The sequence below is a fragment of the Garra rufa genome, chromosome 10 (assembly GCF_049309525.1).
Source record: "Garra rufa chromosome 10, GarRuf1.0, whole genome shotgun sequence".
NCBI classification, from domain to species: domain Eukaryota; kingdom Metazoa; phylum Chordata; class Actinopteri; order Cypriniformes; family Cyprinidae; genus Garra; species Garra rufa.
Genome location: NC_133370.1, coordinates 1,785,400 through 1,808,060, shown reverse-complemented (window position 1 = coordinate 1,808,060; position 22,661 = coordinate 1,785,400). Strand labels below are relative to the sequence as shown.

Below are 22,661 nucleotides of genomic sequence, written 5' to 3'. Positions count from 1 at the left end.
CAGCCAAATATCAATTCATTGTTGATTCATATATCTCTAACGCAGTAACTAATTCAACAAATCCAGGTTTGACATCAACGACACCGAGTGTCTCAAACATTAGTGACGCAAATGAGATCTGAGCGCTTTGCAGATGTTAGATGATCAGCGAACAGCGACTCAAACTGATTTAGACTAGTCTGTTTTTCACAGATGACTTCAAAAGACTCGCGATATCATGCGACGGCATGCTTTGAAGAACACCGATGTCCCACAGAAGAAAGAAAGTCATGCAGGTTTGACTGACATGAGGGCGAGTCATTGGTCATTTTTTGTGAACTGATGCTGTTAAGAGTTTACAGATAATCGATCTGCACGCACCGCCGATCAGCACAAGGCTTCATAACGTGTAGTTGATCAGATGATCTGTCCGCGGGAGTGTATGATGATGGCGTTGGGGTTTGCTTTCGGCATCAGTCCGCCGTTGCTGCACTGGAAGTAGTTTGAAGTGGCTTCGGAGAGATGGTAGGAGTTGACCGCTGAGCTCTCTTCTTCTCCTTCTGGAAGTCTCTCTCGCTCCGCTCCGTGAATCTCTCTGCGAGAGCCACGCTTCCATCCGTCAGTGATGCCGTCTGCGGTGGGACCCGAGCTCAGAGACGGAGGAGGAGAACTCTGATCACGGTGAAGCCCTGAGTCCTGGAAGAGAAACAACCTCATCTGAGATCTGCTTACAGTAAAGAGGACGGCTGCTCTTTATTTTGTAGACCCTGGACCACAAAACCAGTCTTAAGTCGCTGGGGTATATTTGTAGCAATAGCCAAAAATACATTGCATGGGTCAAAATTTTGGATTTTTCTTTTATGCCAAAAATCATTAAGAAATTAAGTAAAGTTCATGTTCCATGAAGATTTTTTGTAAAATTCCTACTTTAAACATATCAAAATGTAATTTTTGATATGTAATATGCATTGTTAAGAACCTAATTTGGACAACTTTAAAGGTGATTTTCTCAGTATTTTGATTTTTTTGCCCCATCAGATTCCAGATTTCAAATTGATGTATCTCGGCCAAATATTGTCCTATCCTAATAAACCATGCATCAATAGAAAGCTTATTTATTGAGCTTTCATATGATGTATAAATCTCAGTTTTGTCAGATTCAACCTTATGACTGGTTTTGTGGTCCAGGGTCACACACACATACACATACATACATACATACAGAACGGAAAACAACGCGTTCTGGTAAAATAACGCGAGTCACTAAGGGGACATGATTAGCTGCTTGCTAGCAAGTTAGCCTGTTACATTACAGTACATACAATTTCACTTATCACATAAACAGAGTAGAGAGATGATTGAAGACAATGGCGTATTATTTGCATATCAGGGCTCTAGAGTGCGACCTAATTTCTCAATGGTGCGACCAGCCGTTCAAGGGCAAAAAGAAACTACTACGTGCGACTATGAAAAAATATTTAGGAGCACCATGTGCGACTGACCCGACCAGCATATTAGTGTTTGCACTGAGTGGAGCTTCAAAGGTTTCCATGTGTTTTGCACGTTGACTAATGTATCTCAAGTGTAGAGAGAGTGGGCAGTAGCTTCGTTTATTATAATAGAGCTTTGTGAGATTGCGAACTAAGATGAGTGACAGCTTTTAATCATTTTTAAGGGAGTTTGTAAACGAGATATTGATTTATTACAACAGTTAAATAAACAAGAAGTTATTAAGTGACTTACATTGTCTGACTATAACACTATTGCCTGATTTTGCTCTATTTCGTCGTCAAAAGTAGTCTGAAACAAGTCACAGCTGAGCATCTCCACTCAAACACAGCGGTGTTTCGTTTATGAATGAACGTGCGTTTTTAAACCAATCTAGTGAAATGATTCAATTCCCCATTCATTAAGAGTCACTTGCTTTATTCTTGAACGAACCATCCGTTCAAACGAATCAAATGAATGAAATGATTCAGTAATTAAATCAGTGTCTTACCACCACCTGCTGGCAGATCGTTTCAGTTATTTAAATCATTTAATATTTCTGTGTTCAAAATTGTATATTTTTGTATACGATATAATTGCAAGAGAAAAGCATGGCAATGTATATTTTCCTCCCATCTCATATTTATTTGTCTTACAAACATTTACTGTGTGCTGTATGATAAGACTGGGGCCTGGTGGAAAGCGATCACTGACGCAGTTGCAATGTATACTGCAAAATAGATGGTGCCCATATATATATTGTGGAAAAGCTGGGGCTTCTTTACATGCTAAAAGAAGTAGGGGGGGAAAAAAATCGATTTAAATCGTAAATCGGATTTTTTGTGAAAAAAATCGGGGATTTTATTTTTAGGCCATATCGCCCAGCCCTAGCAGATACACATCAAATTTTCATTTTTGGGTGAACTATCTCTTTAAAATGGGTTCATGATGTAGACCGCCACACTCACCAGTGACATATTACTGGATTTGATGTAGGACTCAGTTCTGCGTCTACGCTCGTTCCTCTCCTCCTCCATCTCTCTCTGCTTCTTGCCGTTTCGCTCCGGTCGGTACGGCGTGTAGATGGCGGGACGTCCCAGACTATCATACTCTCCGTCTACATGTCTGGCTCTCATGTCGCTCAGCGTTGAACGATCCTACAGAGATGCAGACATGTTAATGCTGCTGATGGTATCACATACATGTGCTTATGTGTGACCCTGGACCACAAAACCAGTCATAAGGTTACATTTTACAAAACTGAGATGTATACATCATATGAAAACCCAATAAATAAGCTTTCTATTGATGTATAGTTTGTTAGAATAGGACAATATTTGAAAATCTGGAATCTGAGGGTGCAAAAAAAAAAAATCAAAATACTGAGAAAATCACCTTTAAAGTTGTCCAAATTAAGTTCTTAACAATGCATATTACTAATCAAAAATTACATTTTGATATATGTATAGTAGGAATTTTACAAAAAAATCTTCATGGAACATGATCTTTACTTAATTTCCTAATGATTTTTGGCATAAAAGAAAAATCAATAATTTTGACCCATACTATGTATTTTTGGCGACTTGAGACAGGGTCACATGTGTGAAATAAACTCACCGCTACTGATAAAACACTGCCTTTTATTACACTGTCCGCCTGAATCAGAGAACTGTCCTCCGGCTGCAAACAACACAAACACACACAGATCACAATACTTTAAAAGCATAGTAAGAAATTTAAATCCATTCCAAGTAAATTACAACACTTTAGATTAATGCTGCAGGTTGTAACAACAAGAATCATGTTTACAGAGACACATTTACAGTGAAACCAGAACAAGTAGGTGAAATATAACAATAACACATTTATAGTTTATGGTTTAATCTTAATATGTGACCACAAAACTAGTCATAAGAGTCATTTTTTTTTTTAAATTGAGTTTTATATCATCTCAAAGCTGAATAAATATGTTTTCCATTGGCGTATGGTTTGATAAGATAATATTTGAAAATCTGGAATCTGAGGGTGTAAAAAAATCTAAATATTGAGTAAATTGCCTTCAAAGTTGTCTAAATTAAGTTCTTAGCAATGCATATTACTAATAAGAATTAAGCTTTTATATATTTTTACGGTAAGAAATGTATAAAATATCTCATGGAACATGATCTTTACTTATTATCCTTATGAAAAATGGATAATTTTGACCCATACAATGCATTTTTGGCTATTGCTACAAATATACCCGTGCTACTTAAGACATAAGTTTTTATATTATTTATATATAGTTTTAACTATACTTTTTTGTATTGTGAACATTTTCATGACATCTAAGAACATTTTTTCAATCCACAATTTTATTACTTTACTTTTGAGTTTTTTTTTCATTTATTTATTTATAATTATTATTATTGTCAAATATGTTTTGGATCAAAATAAAAAAAATACAGTAATACAAATATTTTTACAAATAAAATCAGCATAAATTAAAGGCAGGATAATAAACACCATTTAATATATAAATACTGATTATTTCCATTACGGCAATGAGAATACATGCAAGTTTTTAAATTATGACAATGTCAATGCAAAAAAAAAAAAAAAAAATCAGTATGAAATAAATAGTACAATAATGCTAACTAATGTTATAAATACTTTTTTTTTTTTTTGGCATTATATTTATAAAAATACAAGGACATTTTCCACACCATCACAAAAATAATGCCAAAATGCAAAAATGCTTTTTATGCAGAATATAATTTCTTATATTCTTCTTTTGATTTTGTGTTGAATGACAGGAATTACAGAAGTGACACATAAATATGAAATACAAATAAGTCTATTTTTAGAACTTTTTTTAGATTGTGAAATTATTTTAATGACAATTAAGAATATTTAGCCTCATTCATCTCATTATTTTTTTTTTGTTATAATTCTCATTGTCAAAGATGATTAATATTCTAATTTAAACACTGCAGTATGTTATTATATGCTGATTAAAAAAAGAATTGGTATGAATTAAATAGTATAAAAATGGTAACTAATTATAAATACTTTAAACTAAAAATGTGTGTTTTTTTGCATTATATTTATCAAAATACAAGGACATTTTTCACACATCACTAAATTAATGCCAAAATGCAAAAATGCTTTTTTATGCAGAATATAATTTGATTTTTTTTTCTTTTGTGTTGAATGACAGGAATTACAGAAGTGACACATAAATATGAAATACAAATAAGTCTATTTTTAGAACTTTTTTTAGATTGTGAAATTATTTTAATGACAATTAAGAATATTTAGCCTCATTCATCTCATTATTTTTTTTTTGTTATAATTCTCATTGTCAAAGATGATTAATATTCTAATTTAAACACTGCAATATGTTATTATATGCTGATTAAAAAAAGAATTGGTATGAATTAAATAGTATAAAAATGGTAACTAATTATAAATACTTTAAACTAAAAATGTGTGGGTTTTTTGCATTATATTTATCAAAATACAAGGACATTTTTCACACATCACTAAATTAATGCCAAAATGCAAAAATGCTTTTTTTATGCAGAATATAATTTGATTTTTTTTCTTTTGATTTTGTGTTCAATGACAGGAATTACAGAATTTTTTATTTATAATTGTGTTTTTTTTTAATAATCGTCAAAGATGATTACTATTCTAATCTCATCAAAATAAAAATACTGTAATCTATTATGTTATGCAGATTTAAAAAAACATATTGGTATGAATTAAATAGTATAAAAATGGTAACTAATTATAAATACTTTAAACTAAAAATGTGTGGGTTTTTTGCATTATATTTATCAAAATACAAGGACATTTTTCACACATCACTAAATTAATGCCAAAATGCAAAAATGCTTTTTTATGCAGAATATAATTTGATTTTTTTTTCTTTTGTGTTGAATGACAGGAATTACAGAAGTGACACATAAATATGAAATACAAATAAGTCTATTTTTAGAACTTTTTTTAGATTGTGAAATTATTTTAATGACAATTAAGAATATTTAGCCTCATTCATCTCATTATTTTTTTTTTGTTATAATTCTCATTGTCAAAGATGATTAATATTCTAATTTAAACACTGCAATATGTTATTATATGCTGATTAAAAAAAGAATTGGTATGAATTAAATAGTATAAAAATGGTAACTAATTATAAATACTTTAAACTAAAAATGTGTGTTTTTTTGCATTATATTTATCAAAATACAAGGACATTTTTCACACATCACTAAATTAATGCCAAAATGCAAAAATGCTTTTTTTATGCAGAATATAATTTGATTTTTTTTCTTTTGATTTTGTGTTCAATGACAGGAATTACAGAATTTTTTATTTATAATTGTGTTTTTTTTTTAATAATCGTCAAAGATGATTACTATTCTAATCTCATCAAAATAAAAATACTGTAATCTATTATGTTATGCAGATTTAAAAAAACATATTGGTATGAATTAAATAGTACAATAATGGTAACTAATATTATAAATACTTTACACTAACAATACAAACATTGATTTTTTTTGGTGGGGGGGGGGGGGCATTATGATAAAAAATACAATGAATTTAACACTATCATAATGTCAAAATGCTTTTTTGTGCAGAATATAATTTCTTATTCCTTTCATTTAATTTCATGGTGAATTATTACAGCAGTGACACATGAACATAAAATATGCCTAGAAAAATCCCTAAAAGATGTTTAACAGCCTAAATAATATAAGAAGCCATGCACTTAATCAAAAATTCACAATTCTTCATATTTACTTTACATTAAACACTAATGCACTCTTGACCTAAAGACTTAAACATGATCATCTTTTAGTTTAAAGTAAACTATAGTGTGTTTGACAGATGTGGTTGATGTCTATAAGCGGTTTAATCATGCATATTCATTGTGTGACAGTAATAATGTCGTACCGCTGTCCTGGGATCACCGTTGATGGAGTTGAGTCTCCTCATGGACACCTGTCTGGACAGACTGATCATCTCCTCCCTGAGACACAAACACATTCACGATGCATTGAGAGATTTTCTAGATGCATTTGTAAGGTTAAAGTCACAGACTCACGTTCTGGCGCTGAGCGCTCGTTTCAGCTTCCTGTTCTTGCGTCTAAGGTGACAGTTGACGAAGATGATGGTGATCACGACGACTACGACCAAAACCCCAGTGACAGACGCTCCTATGATGATGAGAAGAGTCTCTGACGGGCTTCCCAGAGCGTATGCAAATCCGGCCGTATGTGGATCTACAAAATAAACAACAAAAAACTGTGTTTTCCATGCAATTTCATGCATTTTTTTTTTTTTCAGATTAGTGATAGAAGCATCCAAAATACACATTTAATTAGAGCTGCCATATGACTAGTCGTGATGATTAATTAAAAATAAAAGTTTATGTTTGCATACTATATACATACTATACTATATGCATTTTTAATGAAATTAAATAGTAAAAGCTTGCTGCCTTACCATGGCAGTAGGTAAAGTTACAGGTTTTGGAGAACTAATTTATAAAATAAAATTACATTTATTTATTTAATTTTATAAATTAGTTTTCAAAATCCTATAACTTTACCTACTGCCATGGTAAGGCAGCAAACCTTTACTATTTAATTTAATTTAAATTTAATTGTTTGCTGCCTTACCATGGCAGTAAGAAACATTTTCAGGATTCTAAAAATTAATTTATAAATGAAAATAAAATAAATGAAAATGAAAAAATAAATAAAATAAAAAAAAAAAAAGAGTAAAAGTTTGCTGCCTTATAATGGTAGTAGGTAAAATTATAGGATTCTGAAAACTAATTTATAAATGAAAAAAAAAAAAAATAATTAATAAATAAATAAATGAGAAAAAAAAAAAAAAAAGAGTAAAAGTTTGCTGCAGATAGAATCCTGAAAACTAATTTATAAATGAAAATAAAATAAAATAAAATAATAAAAATAAATTAATAAATAAAATAAAAATAGTAAAAGGTTGCTGCCTTACCATGGCAGTAGGTAAAACTATAGGATTCTGAAAACTAATTTATAATTGAAATAAAATAAACATGTATATTTTTTAAAAATACTTGTATATGTAAATATTTGTGTTTACATACATTTAACATATTGTTCCTTAATATATAAATGATAAATAAATTCTTAAAATTTGGTACAATTATTAAATTATTATTTTAAAAAATTAAAACAAATTCTACTGAATGGCATTGGTTTTTACAAAAATAGCTTGAGCAAAAAATGCAATTAATAAATTACAATGAGATTTAAAAAATAATAAAATAAAATTAAATAAAATAATTTTAAATAAATCAAATTTGAAGCATGTACAATTCCAGGTCGAACCTTTAGTGTGAACACTGGAAAAACAGTATCTACAGATGAATAAAATTAAATAAAATTAGAAATAAATAAAATAAAAATAAAAATATTTCTACTGAATGGCAGTGGTTTTTACAAAAATAGCTTGAGCAGCAAAGCAGCATATTGGAATGATTTCTGAAAAATCACGTGACACTGAAGACTGGAGTAATGATGCTGAAAACGCAACAAAATTATTACAATTTAATACAATTATTAAATTATCATTAAAAATGAAATTAAATTAATTAAATCACCACATGGGGGCAGCAGAATCACAAAAGTAAACGAATGAAAAGTTTTTCCAATGAAAGGCGGTGGCGTTTCAATTGATTTCTGAGTCACTGTTGGCTGCGATTAAGATCTAAATTTACTCGATTGTGCAAATCATTACGAGGAAGTCAAAGAAACAGGGGCTGTGTTGAAACAACCAACACAAAAACATCCAGAGAAAATGATGAGACAGAAACTGAAATGTTTCCAGAATCAAACACCCTCTTGGTTATTTTAAGCACATTTTCTGCTGCCGCCAACAGAGCTGATGTTAGTATTGCTATTTTTATACCCATTTCCAAACTTCACTTTAAGATAAAAAAAAATAATACAAATACTCGTCTAGATAACTTATCAATATTTAACCTTGGCACAGTTAGCAAAAAATAAAATTAAATATTATAAAAAAAATTAATTATAGTTAAAAATAATATAAAATATTATTTAAAAAAATACATTTTAAAAATAATAAAATAAATTGAAAAATATATATTACATTTAAATATAAAATAATATATTTTATTCTATTTTATTTTCTGCATAAAATGAAAACGAAACTTTTAAACAGGGCCTTTAATTAAATAGATTAGAGAATGCATTCTATAACTTACCAATAATAAACCTTGGCACAGTTAGCAAAAATAAATAAAATAAATACATTATTATTACAAAAAAACTTAAATAATACTTATTAAATAACAAAATATTATATTAAAAAAATACATATTTTTTAAATAATAACAAAAAAATATTAATTCATATATAAAAATAATATTTTGTTCCATTTTATTTTTTGTATAAAATTAAAATGAAACTTTTCAATAGGGGCTTTACTAGAATTAGTCAGAACAACATAAACTAGACAATGCATTCTAATAATAATAATAATCTAGATAATTTACCAATATTAAACCTTGGCACAGTTAGCAAAAATAAATAAAAACAAATCCTTAAAAAAAGAACTTTTTAAAAATAATAACAGTTATAAAAATAATAACAGTTATATATATATATATATATATATATATATATATATATATATATATATATATAAAAATGCATTCTAATAACAATCCAGATAATTTACCAATATTAAACCTTGGCACAGTTAGCAAAAAATAAATAAAATAAAATAAAATAATAATAGTTAAAAATAATAGATAAAAACAATATAAAATATTTTAAAATAAAATATTTTCTAAAAAAAATTACAGTTATATATAAAAATAATATATTTTATTCAGGTTTATTTTCTGTATAAAATGAAACTTTTAAATAGGGGCTTTACTAGAATGAGTCAGAACAACATAAACACATTAGAGAATGCATTATAATAATAATAATAATAAGATAATTTACCAATATTAAACCTTGGCAAAAAAAATTTAAATAATAAATAAAATAAAATAAAATAATAATAATAATAATAATAATAATAATAATAATAATAATAATAATAATAATAATAATAATAAAGTTACAAAATAATAAAAACATTAAAAAATTAAAAATAAATTAAAAATAAAATATTTTATAAACAAAAATAAATACAGTTATATATAAAAATATATTTTATTCAGTTTTATTTTCTGTATAAAATGAAAATGAAACTTAAATAGGGGCTTTACTAGAATTAGTCGGAACAACAAATACATTAGAGAACGCATTCTAATAATAATAATAATAATCTAGATAATTTACCAATATTAAACCTTGGCAAAAAAAAAATTTAAATAATAAAATAAAATAAAATAAAAATATAAAATATTATTTAAAAATAAAAATAAAATATTTTATAAACAAAAAAAGAAATACAGTTATATATAAAAATAATATATTTTATTCAGTTTTATTTTCTGTATAAAATGAAAACAATTTTTAAATAGGGGCTTTACTAGAATGAGTCAGAACAGCATGAATAAATTAGAGAATTCATTCTGTAATGATCATTAACATGATGAAACTCCCATAGAAGGACATCATTGAGAGACGTTTTTGTGGGAAACCCCATGCGGTTGCATTATATCGGTCAGTATGACGATCAGGTCTTGTGTCATTTATTTCTTCAGTAGATTAAACACCTACTTCCAATCTCCACTTTAAACTCGGCTTTAGCCATTCCTGCGCTGTTTGCCGTCTGGCAGACGTACACTCCTTCATCTGTGACGTTCAGAGGCCGAACGAACACCAGTCTGTCCTCCTGAACCAACGCTCCGGCTGGCAGACGACCGTCCTTCCTGAACACAAACATACAGATTGACTTCAGTGGATGCAGTTCATAGAAATTTACACTTTACAGTTGAATGCATGTCTTAAATATAACAATTAAAAATAAATATATAGTATATACTATTAAAATAGCAGTTTTCTGTGTGAATATCTGTTAAAATGTAATTTATTTCTGTGATCAAAGTTGGATTTTCAGCATCATTACTCCAGTCTTCAGTGTCACATGATCCTTCAGAAATCATTCTAATATTCTGATTTGCTGCTCAAGACAACAACAACAACAAAAAAAAACTAAAATCAACACCAATTCTAAAAAGGTAAAAAATATTAAAACAATACTAAAATATTACAACAATAAAAAAAGTGCTAAATTAAAAAAACAAAACAGTAATAGAAAAAAAAACAAATACAAAAACAGTAAATCAGCAAAAAATACATTTTAAAGCAAATACTAATATTAAAATAGTAAAAAATAAATATTAAGACAAACACTAAATTCTAATACTAAAAAAGTGAAAGTCAAATTAAATATTAAATATAAAAAAAATACTAAATACTAAAATAGTAAATGAGCAGAACATAAATATTAAAACAAATACTAAAACTAAGAAAGGGAAAAAAGTACTAAAATAAATACTAATACTAAATTAGTAAAAAATAAATAAAGCAAACTCTAAATACTAATACTAAAAATGGCAAAATAGTGTATTATCTAATAAAATTAAATATTAATAAAATCGAAATACTAATACTAAAATAGTAAATGAGCAGAACATAAATATTAAAACAAATACTAAAACTAAGAAAGGGAAAAAAGTACTAAAATAAATACTAATACTAAATTAGTTAAAAATAAATAAAGCAAAATCTAAATACTAATACTAAAACTGGCAAAATAGTCCAATTAAATATCAAATACTAAATACTATTACTAAAATAGTAAATGAGCAAAAAAATAAATATTAAAACAAATACTAATACTAAAATAGTAAAACAAAAATAAGTACTAAAATAAATACTAATACTAAATTAGTAAAAAAAAAAAATTCTATAATACTAATACTAAAATACTAATACTAAAAATGGCAAAATAGTCTATTATCTATTAAAATTAAATATTAATAAAATCCAAATACTAATACTAAAATAGTAAATGAGCAAAAAATAAATATCAAAACAACCTCTAAATACTAATACTAAAAATGGTAAGTCAAATTAAATATTTAAAAATACTAAATAGTAAATGAGAAAAAAATTAAAACAAATACTAATACAAAAATAGTAAATAGTAGAAATCAATACTAAAACTAAAAAAAACTAAGTAATTTTTTTTTTTTTTTACAAAAAACAAATAGTCAAATAATAAATAGAAAATACTAAAATTAACACTAACAATAAAGTAGTAAAATAGTAAAAAAAATTTAAGCAAATAAAATAAGTACTAGAATAAATACTAAAACAGTAAAATACTGGAAAAAATTATACTAAAATGGTAAAACAATAAGTACTAACAATAAATACTAATTATAAAATAGTAAGAATAAATATAAAAATATTAAATACTAATAGTAAAACAGTAAATATAAACACTAATACTAAATTAGTAATTTATTTAGTCACTTTACTGATAATCAGAAATGTTTCTCGAGCAGCAATAAGAGCAGAAATAAATTATATTTGAACAGTTATTCACATAGAAAACAGCCATCTAAATTGTAATAACATTTCAGATTTTTACAGTTTTTTGATCAAATAAATGCAGCTTTGGTGAGCAGAAGGAAAAACCCCACTGAAAATTCAAGTTTGCATCACATAAATCAATTACATTTTATAATATAGTCACATAGAAAACAGCTCATTTAAATTGAAATATATTTCACTTTTTTTTTACTATATTTTTGATCAAACAAATTCAGCCTTGGTGAGCAAAAGAGACATTTGAACTTTTTTTTTTTTCCTCCGGATAACAAGACTTAATATCTTATGCATATTATTTTGCATCTCAATATAGATGTAAAAAAGCTCAGATATTTGTACTGGAAAAGCAAAACAAACACAGAGGGGAGGAAAATCACTGCATTTGCTAGTTTAAATATGCATGGCAGTCGTTTTCCCCTCTTCCTCCATCAGTATCAGTGTTAAATCTGCAGTAGGTGGCTTTAACCCCTCAGACAGGTGTGAATCAGGACACACCCCGATACCGACACACACACACACACACACACACACACACACACACACACACACACACACACACACACACACACACACACACACACACACACACACACACACACAACATCACACGGCTGTAGCGACGCCAAACACCACATTAAACGGATCTCAGGTTTCGGACCTTTGCTGTAATTATCATCCGAGTATCATGTGACTCCTGCAGCCTGCTACCTGAATGAAAACCACTCTTCAGCAACTGTAGGAATGCAAACATGCAGCCGAAATAAAGCAGCAACACATGATCTGAGGACTGCTTCACGTCTGGAGAAGCATGCATGACGATGCACACTGGATGCATCAAACGGAGTTAATTGCAGTTGATGCGCTGCATGTTTAATCCACTGCAAAGCCTGTGTTTCTGTACCGGTTAAAACAATCATTACAGGACAGGAGGGTTATTTAGGGATTTGCGTGTGTCTCGATGCACCCCACCCTCATCATTTAGCATCCTGCTCCTTTTCTCCCTCTCGGTCTCTTTCTGTACTGTCCCGTGCATGAAAAGCGCCCTTTTTGGTTCTTTGCTCTCAGGTTGCAACGCGACACTGAAGCTTTTATTTTATCCTGAAAGGAGCATGTGAATATGCATCGCTGCAGTTCAGAGGCCTTTGTGATTGTGTGTTAAAGAGAACGAAAGGAAGAGGAAAATAAAGAGAAACACAAAGAGAGAGGGAGTGGAAAACTTGTGTTTCTGTAGGGATTTTGCAATGTCACCAGTTCAGTTCGACACTCGTTTATGCATATAAAGCACATGAGTGGGTGAACTGAGACAACAGCGTATTAGACGCTAAATAAATATCAAAGTATTTGCCAAAATCACAACCGCAGATCTGACTGGCTGGGTAATACACAACTAAAAATATACAAAAAAATACTACATACAAAAAAAAAATAAAAAATACTAAATAGTAATTTAATAAATAGAAAATGGTAAAATCAACACTAAAACTAAAATAGTAAGAAAATATTAAAACAATACTAAAATATTAAAACTAAAAAAAAATCTACTAACAAAATACAACAATTAAAATGGTAAAACAAACATTAAAAAATACTAAATACTAAAATAATAAAAAAGTACTAAAATAAATACTAATACTAAAATAGTAAAAAAATAAATATTAAAACAAAGTCTAAATATGAATACTAAAAATGGTAACATAGTAAAATGAAACAGCAAACATAAAAAAACTAAACACTAATAGTAAAATAGTAAAAATAAATACTAAAATCAAAATAGTAAAACTGTAAAAATAAAATAAAATACTGAGTACTAAAATAAATATAAATACCAAAACAGTAATAATAATAATAAAAAAAAATACTAATCCTAAAAAACAAAATAGCAGAGATCGATAATAAAAACTAAAAAAGGAAACAATTAAAATAAATAATTTATTTATTATTAGTAAAATAATAAATAGAAAATAGTACAATTAACACTTAACACTAACAATAAAGCATTAAAATAGTGAAAAAAATTAAGCAATAAAAGTACTAGAATATATACTAAAACTGCAAACGGTGAAACAAATACTAATACTAAAATAGTAAAACAATAAATAAGTACTAAAAATAAACACATTAAAATAGTAAAAATAAATATTAAAAATACTAAATAATAATAGTAAAACAGTAAATATAAATAGTAAATACTAAAATCTAACCAGTAAAACAGGAAAATAAATACACTAGTACTATTTAAATAAATATAAATACCAAAATACTTTAAAAAAATAGTAAAAAACAAATACTAATCATAAAAGGCAAAATATTTGAGATCAATATACTACATACTACAATACACAAATAAATACTAAATAATTTAAAAATATTAAATACGCAGATAAAATTAACACTAATCTAAAATAGCAAAAAAAGTAACAAAAAAGTACTAGTACTAACACTAAAATAAATATAAATAGTAAAATGTATTAAAAAATAAGCACTAATCCTAAAAAAGCAATTGCGTGAACTTAAAATGAATATTGCCCCCAATAGCTCTTATGTAATTATTGTAAAAATGTTATAATTTTTTTTATATTGCAAAAAAAAAACACTTTTAGACTTATTCTTTATTAATTTACTTAAAAAAAAAACTAGCTTCTGTTCTTGTTGTATTCTATCTACTTTTAACAGCACTACCTTGCTTTTACTTTATTTTATTTTAATTTACTAAATAATAAAAAAAAAAACTTGATAGCTATTCACACATCTAGTATAAGATTTTTAATGATCAGAACTGTATATGTATATATATATATGTATATATATATGTATATATATATATATATATATATATATATATATATATACATATATATATATATATATGACCCTGGACCACAAAACCAGTCTTAAGTTGCTGGGGTATAATTGTAGCAATAGCCAAAAATACATTGTATGGGTCAAAATTATAGATTTTTCTTTTATGCCAAATATCATTAGGAAATTAAGTAAAGATCATGTTCCATGAAGATTTTTTTGTAAAATTCCTACTGCAAACATATCAAAAAGTAATTTTTGATTAGTAATATGCATTAAGAACTTAATTTGGACAACTTTAAAGGTGATTTTCTCAATATTTAGATTTTTTTGCATCCTCAGATTCCAGATTTTCAAATAGTTGTATCTCAGCCAAATATTGTCTGATCCTAACAAACCATACATCAATAGAAAGCTTATTTATTGAGCTTTCATATGATGTATACATCTCAGTTTTGTAAAATTTAACCTTATGACTGGTTTTGTGGTCCAGGGTCACACATATGTTGCTCTGTCTATTTTTCCATAGCAGTCTATTTTTGTGGTTCAGTCTATTTTTGATGTTGATCTGCCCCAAAACAACAGGTAAAAGCGAAGCTAACTGTGGTTAGTCAGTTCACACATCAGTCAGGCTGCATCGTCCTGTGCAAGTGGGTGGTTTTTGGTCAGAATAAACTGCAGATCATCCAGAATCTGGCTCTGTGAAACTGGGTTACCTGCTCCACGTGACGTTTTGCGGTAGAGGGTTTCCTTTAACCACACATCTCAGCTCTGATCCCGTGTGTCCCATTCTCCAGGAACCAGAATCAGTAATCTCTGCATCAGGAGGAACTGCAGAGCAAACACAGGGTTACATCAGGGCTATTATCACTAACTAAAACTAAAAACAAAGACATTTTCATGACTTGAAATAAAGTGTATGCTAAATGAAATAAAATATTTATTATTATGCAACTTATTTTTAGAAAACATGTCACATTTTCATTTAGTTTAACTTGATGTACTTAAATAACAAATGAAAACTGGAATTTCAAAAAAAAAGTCAAAAACAAACAAAATGACTAAAACCTAATTAATCATAAAAAAGAGAAAACTATTTAATATTTTTTTTTTACATTTTTTAATTAACGCTAAAGTAGTATCTTGTTGATACTAAAATAACACTTCATTATTATTACTATCGGTAACTAAAATAAAATTAAAAAATGTTTTTCTTACTTAGATTGTTTGTCTTGTTTCTAACCAAATTTCAAAAGATTCTTAAATCATGAAGGATTTTCTAGACGAGTAAAAATTTCAGGAAAAAAGTCAAAATTAAGTGCGCTTTTACTTGAAACAAGCTAAATAATCTACCAATTGGGTAAAAAAATATATATATATATATAAAAAAAAAAAATCTTATTTTAAACAAAAAACAAGATTTTTTTTTTTTTACCCCATTGGCAGAACATTTTGCTTGTTTCAAGCAAAAGCACACTTAATTTGGACTTTTTTCCTGAAATTCCTGTCTAGAAAATCCTTCATAATTTAAGAATATTTAGATATTTTGGCTGGAAACAAGACAAAATCTAAGTATGAAAAGCATTTTTGCAGTGTACTTAAAAGAAAATGAACATTAATTAAAATAACCTGTTTTTATTTATATTTAGCTAGATCCCAAGTGAGCGTTTCTCAGTTTCATTTAGCTTAACTTGATCTACTAAAATAACTAAAACTAAAATTGAAATAAAAAAACAACTATATAGACATAAATGTATATTAAAAATGTAAAAAATGAATAAAAAGTGACAAAAACACTCAAATTAAAATAAAATAGTAAAATAGTGAAACAATAAATAAGCACTAAAAATAAATATTAATATTAAAATAGTAAAAACAAATAAATACTAATACTAAATACTAAACTAACCAGTAAAACAGTAAAATAAACTGAGTACTACTACTAATACGAACATAAATATAAACACTAAAATAGTTAAAAAACATAGTAAAACACAAATACTAATCCTAAAAGGCAAAATAGTTGAAATCAATACTACAATACTACAAAATAAATACTACATACAAAAAAAAAAAAAAAAATAGTAAAATATCACAGAAAATACTAAAATTAAAAAATAAAATAAGTACTAAAATTAACACTAAAAGAGTAAAATAGTAAAACTAAAAACTAATAATAAAATAGTAAAACAATACAAATACAGTAAAATATTATTATTAAATAACATTTTTAGGACACGTTTAGATTTTTTAATTTAGTTTAATTTGATGTACTAAAATAACTCAAACTGGAATTTAAAAAAAAAATATCGAAAAATTAACAAAAAAGTCAAAAAACTAAATAAATTACTAAAACCTTATCAAAAATGAATAAAAACACAAAAAAGAAAACTAATTTAAATCATTAATTAACACTATCTTGTTGATACTTTAAAAATAACACTTAATAATAATAATAATAATAATATTATTATTTTTATTATTATATTATAAGTAACTAAAATAAAACTATAAAAAAAAACCATGTAAATCTCACGTAGATTTTGTCTCATTTCAAGCCAAATATCTAAACATTCTTAAATCAAGAAGGATTCTTCTTACCCCATTGGCAGATTATTTTGCTAGTTTCAAGCAAAAACGCACTTAATTGACTTTTTTCTGAAAACAAGACTATTTATTTATTTATTTATTTATTTTTTTTAGATATTTTGGCTGGAAACAAGAAAGAAAGAAAAGCTTTTTTTTGCAGTGTATTAAAAAAAAGATTAATTAATTAAAATATTATTTTTTTTTAATTTAGGTTGTCATTTTCATTTAGTTTAACTTGATGTACTAAAATAACTAAAACTAAAATTGTAAAGAAAAATAAAAACTATACAGACATATTAAAAAAAAGTATATTCAAATTAAAAAAATAATAAAAAGTGACAAACACTTAACTACTAAAACTTTATCACAAATTAAAATAAAAACAAAACGCAATTCAAACTATTATTAATACTACAATAGTATCTATCCAATAAACACTGCATCACATTATTAACCATAAAAACACTTATTATTTGAAATAAATCCAACATCAAAAATTACTAATGCCCAAGCATGCAACTAACCTAAACTTGATACACTAAAATTACTAAAAATAAATCTGAAATTATACATACACATTAAAACGCACATCAAAATTAACAGAAAAAAAAGTAACCAAAATGAAAGCAGAAAATATTAAACAAAAAAAAAAAAAAAAAGAATCCAAATATTAACAAACTATAATATCATCTCAAAGAAAAGAGCAGCATGAACATTTTGCAAAACGTTTCTTTTTGTGTTATGCAGAATAAATGTTTTTGAGTGTTTAAGGATAACTCACAGTGCACAATGAGCTCATTGCTGATTCTGTGTGGGCTGTCCAGAGCGGGATGCCAGACCAGACAGTCCAGTCTGCGTTTGTTCATGCTGCGCAGCGGATGCAGGGAAAACTGCGAGGTTACGACTCCATCTTCTCCGGTCCGGTTCTGCGACTGCCCGGGAATATCCGTGTCCCAGGACAGGCGCGGTGGAGGGTGTCCAACCGCTCGACAGAAGGCAGCCACACGAAACGACTGGCCTTCCTGCAAGATCACCGGCTCCAGAGAAGAGATCGGCAAAACTAGTGAAGGAAAAAGACAGATGAAGCACTTTATTAAAGCATAATAACACAGAACTACAGTACTTTAAAGTTAAATAAATATCCAATTACATAATACATAAAATAACCTGCCTTATTTTATCAACTTTTTTTAATTTTAAGTTTATTTTTATATTTTCAGTTTTTACTTTAGTTTTAGTTAAAGTTTTAGTAGTTTTAATGTGTGTTCTTTTTATTAATCAAAAATAAGTTTATTAAAAACAGCTTCTACATTTTGCAATTTATAACTTTATATTTTAAGGCAAGCCATTTCAGTCAAACAGGGTAAAAGTTTTAGCTAAAAGATATCAGAATACTTAAGTTGATTAATCACAGTACATTATGGCAATTTTTTTTATTACACAAGTTTTCTAAAATATTATATTTAAATATGCAAATAACACACACCTAATTTAAGATGCACTAATTTTTCATACATTTTCCTGAACTTTGGATAAAGACAGGAACAACATTTTTGTTTGATTTTGTTGACATATTACAGATAAAGGTTTTTACAGAAGGGATTTTGGATTTCTCTTTTTATCACTCCAAAAATCAGAAAATACAGTCAATAGACAGAAAAAAATATTTACACCATGTTTTTAGGAATAAATGTTGTATAAATCAGTGTGAATGATATATGAACAAACCCCTCAGTAAAAACCTTCAGAATATAGATAGCAATAAAATAAGTTTTGGTTTATGTAAGGCCTGCCGAAGTAGAGAAAAACACTAACTTTGAGAAAACAGCCTGAAATATACAGGCGCAAATTGATAAAGCACAAAAATAAAACTGGGCAAATATGAATAACCTCCTAAGTAAAATCCATAAGGATATAAAAAGGAATAAAACTTAAAGTTGTGGTGTATGCAAGAGCTTCTGAAGTGGAGAAAAAAAACCTCAAAGCCTTTAAAGATATACATTTTCGCCATGTTTTTAGGAATGAAATGTTGTATAAATCAGTGTGAATGATATATAATCAAACCCCTCAGTAAAAACCTTCAGAATATAGAGCAGAATAAAACTGTAAGTTCTGGTGTTTGTAACTACTGCTGAAGTGGAGAAAAAAAACTCAGAGCCTTTAAAAATATGCAATTTCGTCATGTTTTTAGGAATAAAATGTTGTATAAATCAGAGTGAATGATACATATAATCAAACCCCTCAGTAAAAACCTTCAGAATATAAAGGAATAAAACTAAGTTTTGGTTTATGTAAGTGCTGCTTAAGTAGAGAAAAATCTTTTAAAGATACGGATTGTAATTAAAATTTACAGACACAAATAGACAAAGTGCAATGAAATAAACACTTAAATGTGCATTTTACATTTTTTTTCCTTCCACTAGAGTGAATAAGACATCTCAAAATCTCAAAATTTACCAGTGCATAAAAAACAACAATGATTTAACTAGTGCAAAACTAGACTATATACACTGTAAACAAAATCTGTAGAAATTACAGTATTACTGGCAGCTGGTTGCCAGTAACTTACTGTAGATTTAAATTTATGCTATTTACTGGCAACAGTTTGTTCAAAGTTAATTGAACATTAAACATTAACAAGTCTTTATCTTTACAGAATAAAACTAAAATAACAGCCTCATGCAAAGAATTGTGGGAACCAAAATCTGAAGGAAAAAAACAGAAAAAGGTTGATGAAGGTTTCTGGTTCCCAGAATGCTTTGCAGTAGGTTGTTATTTTATAGTTTTATTCTGTAAAGACAAAGACTTGTTAATGTTTAATGTTCATTTAACTTTGAACAAACTGTTGCCAGTAAATAACATAAATTAAAAATCTACAGTAAGTTACTGGAAACCAGCTGCAGAACTACAGCAAATTTTTTACAGTGTAGCCATAAACATGGTCAAAATCATCATTAAATATAATAACATTGTTTTACAAAGGAATTCTGGGAATGTCCATCGACTGCTTTTCTCCATAAAATATATGGTAATCAATGGTTTTTACTTGCAAAAACTTTGCAAAATAAAATTGCATATAAACATGTTTTATATGCATTTGTTTTAAATAATTTTTCATTTCACAGTGCATTACTTCCTGAAATGCTACGACAGAGAGTAATCACTAAAGCAGAGTTATTTTAAACCGATTAGTTTAGCAGAAATACAAAACGTGCTGATTTTTGTACCCTACTGCAGATAAACGGTTTAACAGACCTTCCTTTTGCAAACAGATGTGAAATGAAGCTTGAGGAAATCAATTGAAATGTGAAAAGAGGGTATCTTACTCCAGACAGTCAGACTGATTTGTCTCTCGAAGTTTCCGGAGGGAAAGGTGGTGATGCGGCAGGTGTATGTGGCCTGATCGGCCTTCTTCGTGTTCAGAATCAACAACGTGGAGTCGATGGTCGGGTTAGAGCTCTCGAACTGAACACGATTGAGAAAATCAGGAAACACTGAAATGAAGAAGAAAATGACATTAGAGGGAAATTCGCAGGAGACACAAAAAAACAACACAAAAAAACCAAATGGTTGTTCTTTTTTTCAATTCCTGGTCTTCTTTTGAATATCCAACCACAGAATCATAGGCAAACAGCAGTATTTGTGATATCACATTGCTGTTTGGTAAATGTAAAATGTAATGTGACTCCACTGAAACCAAATTTATTCTCCTGCTCTTATCTTTACACTTTAAAATGCACTTAAATTGAAAAAAGTCCATATTTAATTTGAAAACAAAATAAACCTGTTTTTATTTCACTATAGTTTATTTCTCATTTTCACTTAAACTTAATTTACTAAAATAACATAAATAGGAAAACATTATAAATTACTAAAACTAAGCATCAAAGCTTTTAAATTAAATCTTAACATTTAATTTTGTTTTTAACTCTGTAGCACTTTGAAATTCTGTGTGAATATAAAGTGCGTTATAAATAAAATTATTATTATCAAACTAATTCACAAAAAATATATATTTTTAAAAAGCAGAACATTGTTGCATTTGCATTTTAATTTAGTTTAATATTATATACTAAAGTAACTAAAATTAAAAAAAATAAACGTTTATAGACAAAAACTAATAAAGATGACAAAAACACTAAAATGAGTCAAATAAGTCAAAATATGAATAAAAATTAAAATTGTATCTCAACTGACAATAAAATATTTGTTTTGCTTTTTTTTCATGCATAGCAACATAAGTTATCAGAATATTAAAATTATTCTTTTAGATTTTCATCATTTCTTTAGCCCTTTTCCATTCCTTGGTGACTACATCTCAAGCTTTACAATGAATACCATCCTAAATATGTCTCTGTTCTTTACGCAAAATATAGTGACTGTTATGATATTTTATGCTGCATTTATTCTGCTTTTCAGCTTAACCCCAGTCCTCATTCTCTACCATTGTATGCAAAAGAACAGCCCAAGCTCCTTTGTGTTTCACAGAAGAAAGTAAGTTTGAAACGACATGCATAAATAGGGTGAGTAAACAATGACAGAATATTTTGTTTGTTGCATGAATTAAAGAGTTGCACATCAACGCATATGGCAGGATATGAGTCAAGTCAGACTAAAGAGTCAATGAACAATACACCATTGAAAATATCCGTCATGACAAACGTCTCTAGGTGACAGACGCCCGTCAGAACAATGCGTGAGAGACGCTTTCCATTTAACAAAACTGCTGGGGGGGAAATGATGTTTGCGTATGTTTGTGCTTCTTTGAGTGAAAGGAGATTTAAAGACAAAAGGTGGATGAATCACCCAAACACAACAGTGTTATTTAAGTATCAGTGGGATATTATTATAGTAGTCATTCATATTTAATAAATATTTTTAGTTATTTTTATATTTAATAAATATTTTTGATGTTATTTTTATATTTTCCATTTTCATTACAATTTTAAAGTTTCAGCTATTTTGCCTTTTTTCATTTTTATTATATAGTTTTATTCATTTTAATTTTAGTTTCACTTTTAGTTATTTTAGATCAATATTTTACATCCAGTTAAACTAAAAAAAAAAAAAAAGAGAGAAATGTTGCCTTGTCAATTTATTTCAGCCAACATTTTTTTTTTTTGGAGAAAAACTAATTTTAAAAATTGAGTGTTCATCACTGAGATACTAATATAGTTTTATTTTGAAAATGAAAAATATTGTATTTAAAAATTTAGCATC

At 27.6% G+C, this 22,661-nt stretch overlaps 1 protein-coding gene across 1 annotated transcript; it reads right to left on the bottom strand.

Moving 5' to 3' along the window:
* Nucleotides 1–393: 393 nt before the first annotated feature.
* Nucleotides 394–21,888, bottom strand: LOC141343750 (nectin-4-like). Its single transcript, XM_073848385.1, has 10 exons — nucleotides 21,867–21,888; nucleotides 20,768–20,935; nucleotides 18,223–18,501; nucleotides 15,569–15,683; nucleotides 10,208–10,363; nucleotides 6,563–6,703; nucleotides 6,412–6,487; nucleotides 3,085–3,147; nucleotides 2,436–2,624; nucleotides 394–675 (listed from the first exon to the last, which is right to left on the bottom strand). Exons 1-10 carry the CDS (start codon nucleotides 21,886–21,888, stop codon nucleotides 397–399), a joined length of 1,488 nt encoding a protein of 495 aa, XP_073704486.1. The 3' UTR covers nucleotides 394–396.
* Nucleotides 21,889–22,661: the final 773 nt, after the last annotated feature.

Excerpts from the sequence above, each read along its gene's own strand:
- LOC141343750 (XM_073848385.1), bottom strand. The coding sequence starts at position 21,888 with ATGGTAGAGAATGAGGACTGGG. Across the intron at positions 15,684-18,222 it reads CAATGAGCTCATTGTGCACT|TTCCTCCTGATGCAGAGATT; the intron begins GTGAGTTATCCT and ends TTTGCTCTGCAG. Across the intron at positions 3,148-6,411 it reads ACGGTGATCCCAGGACAGCG|CCGGAGGACAGTTCTCTGAT; the intron begins GTACGACATTAT and ends TGTTGTTTGCAG.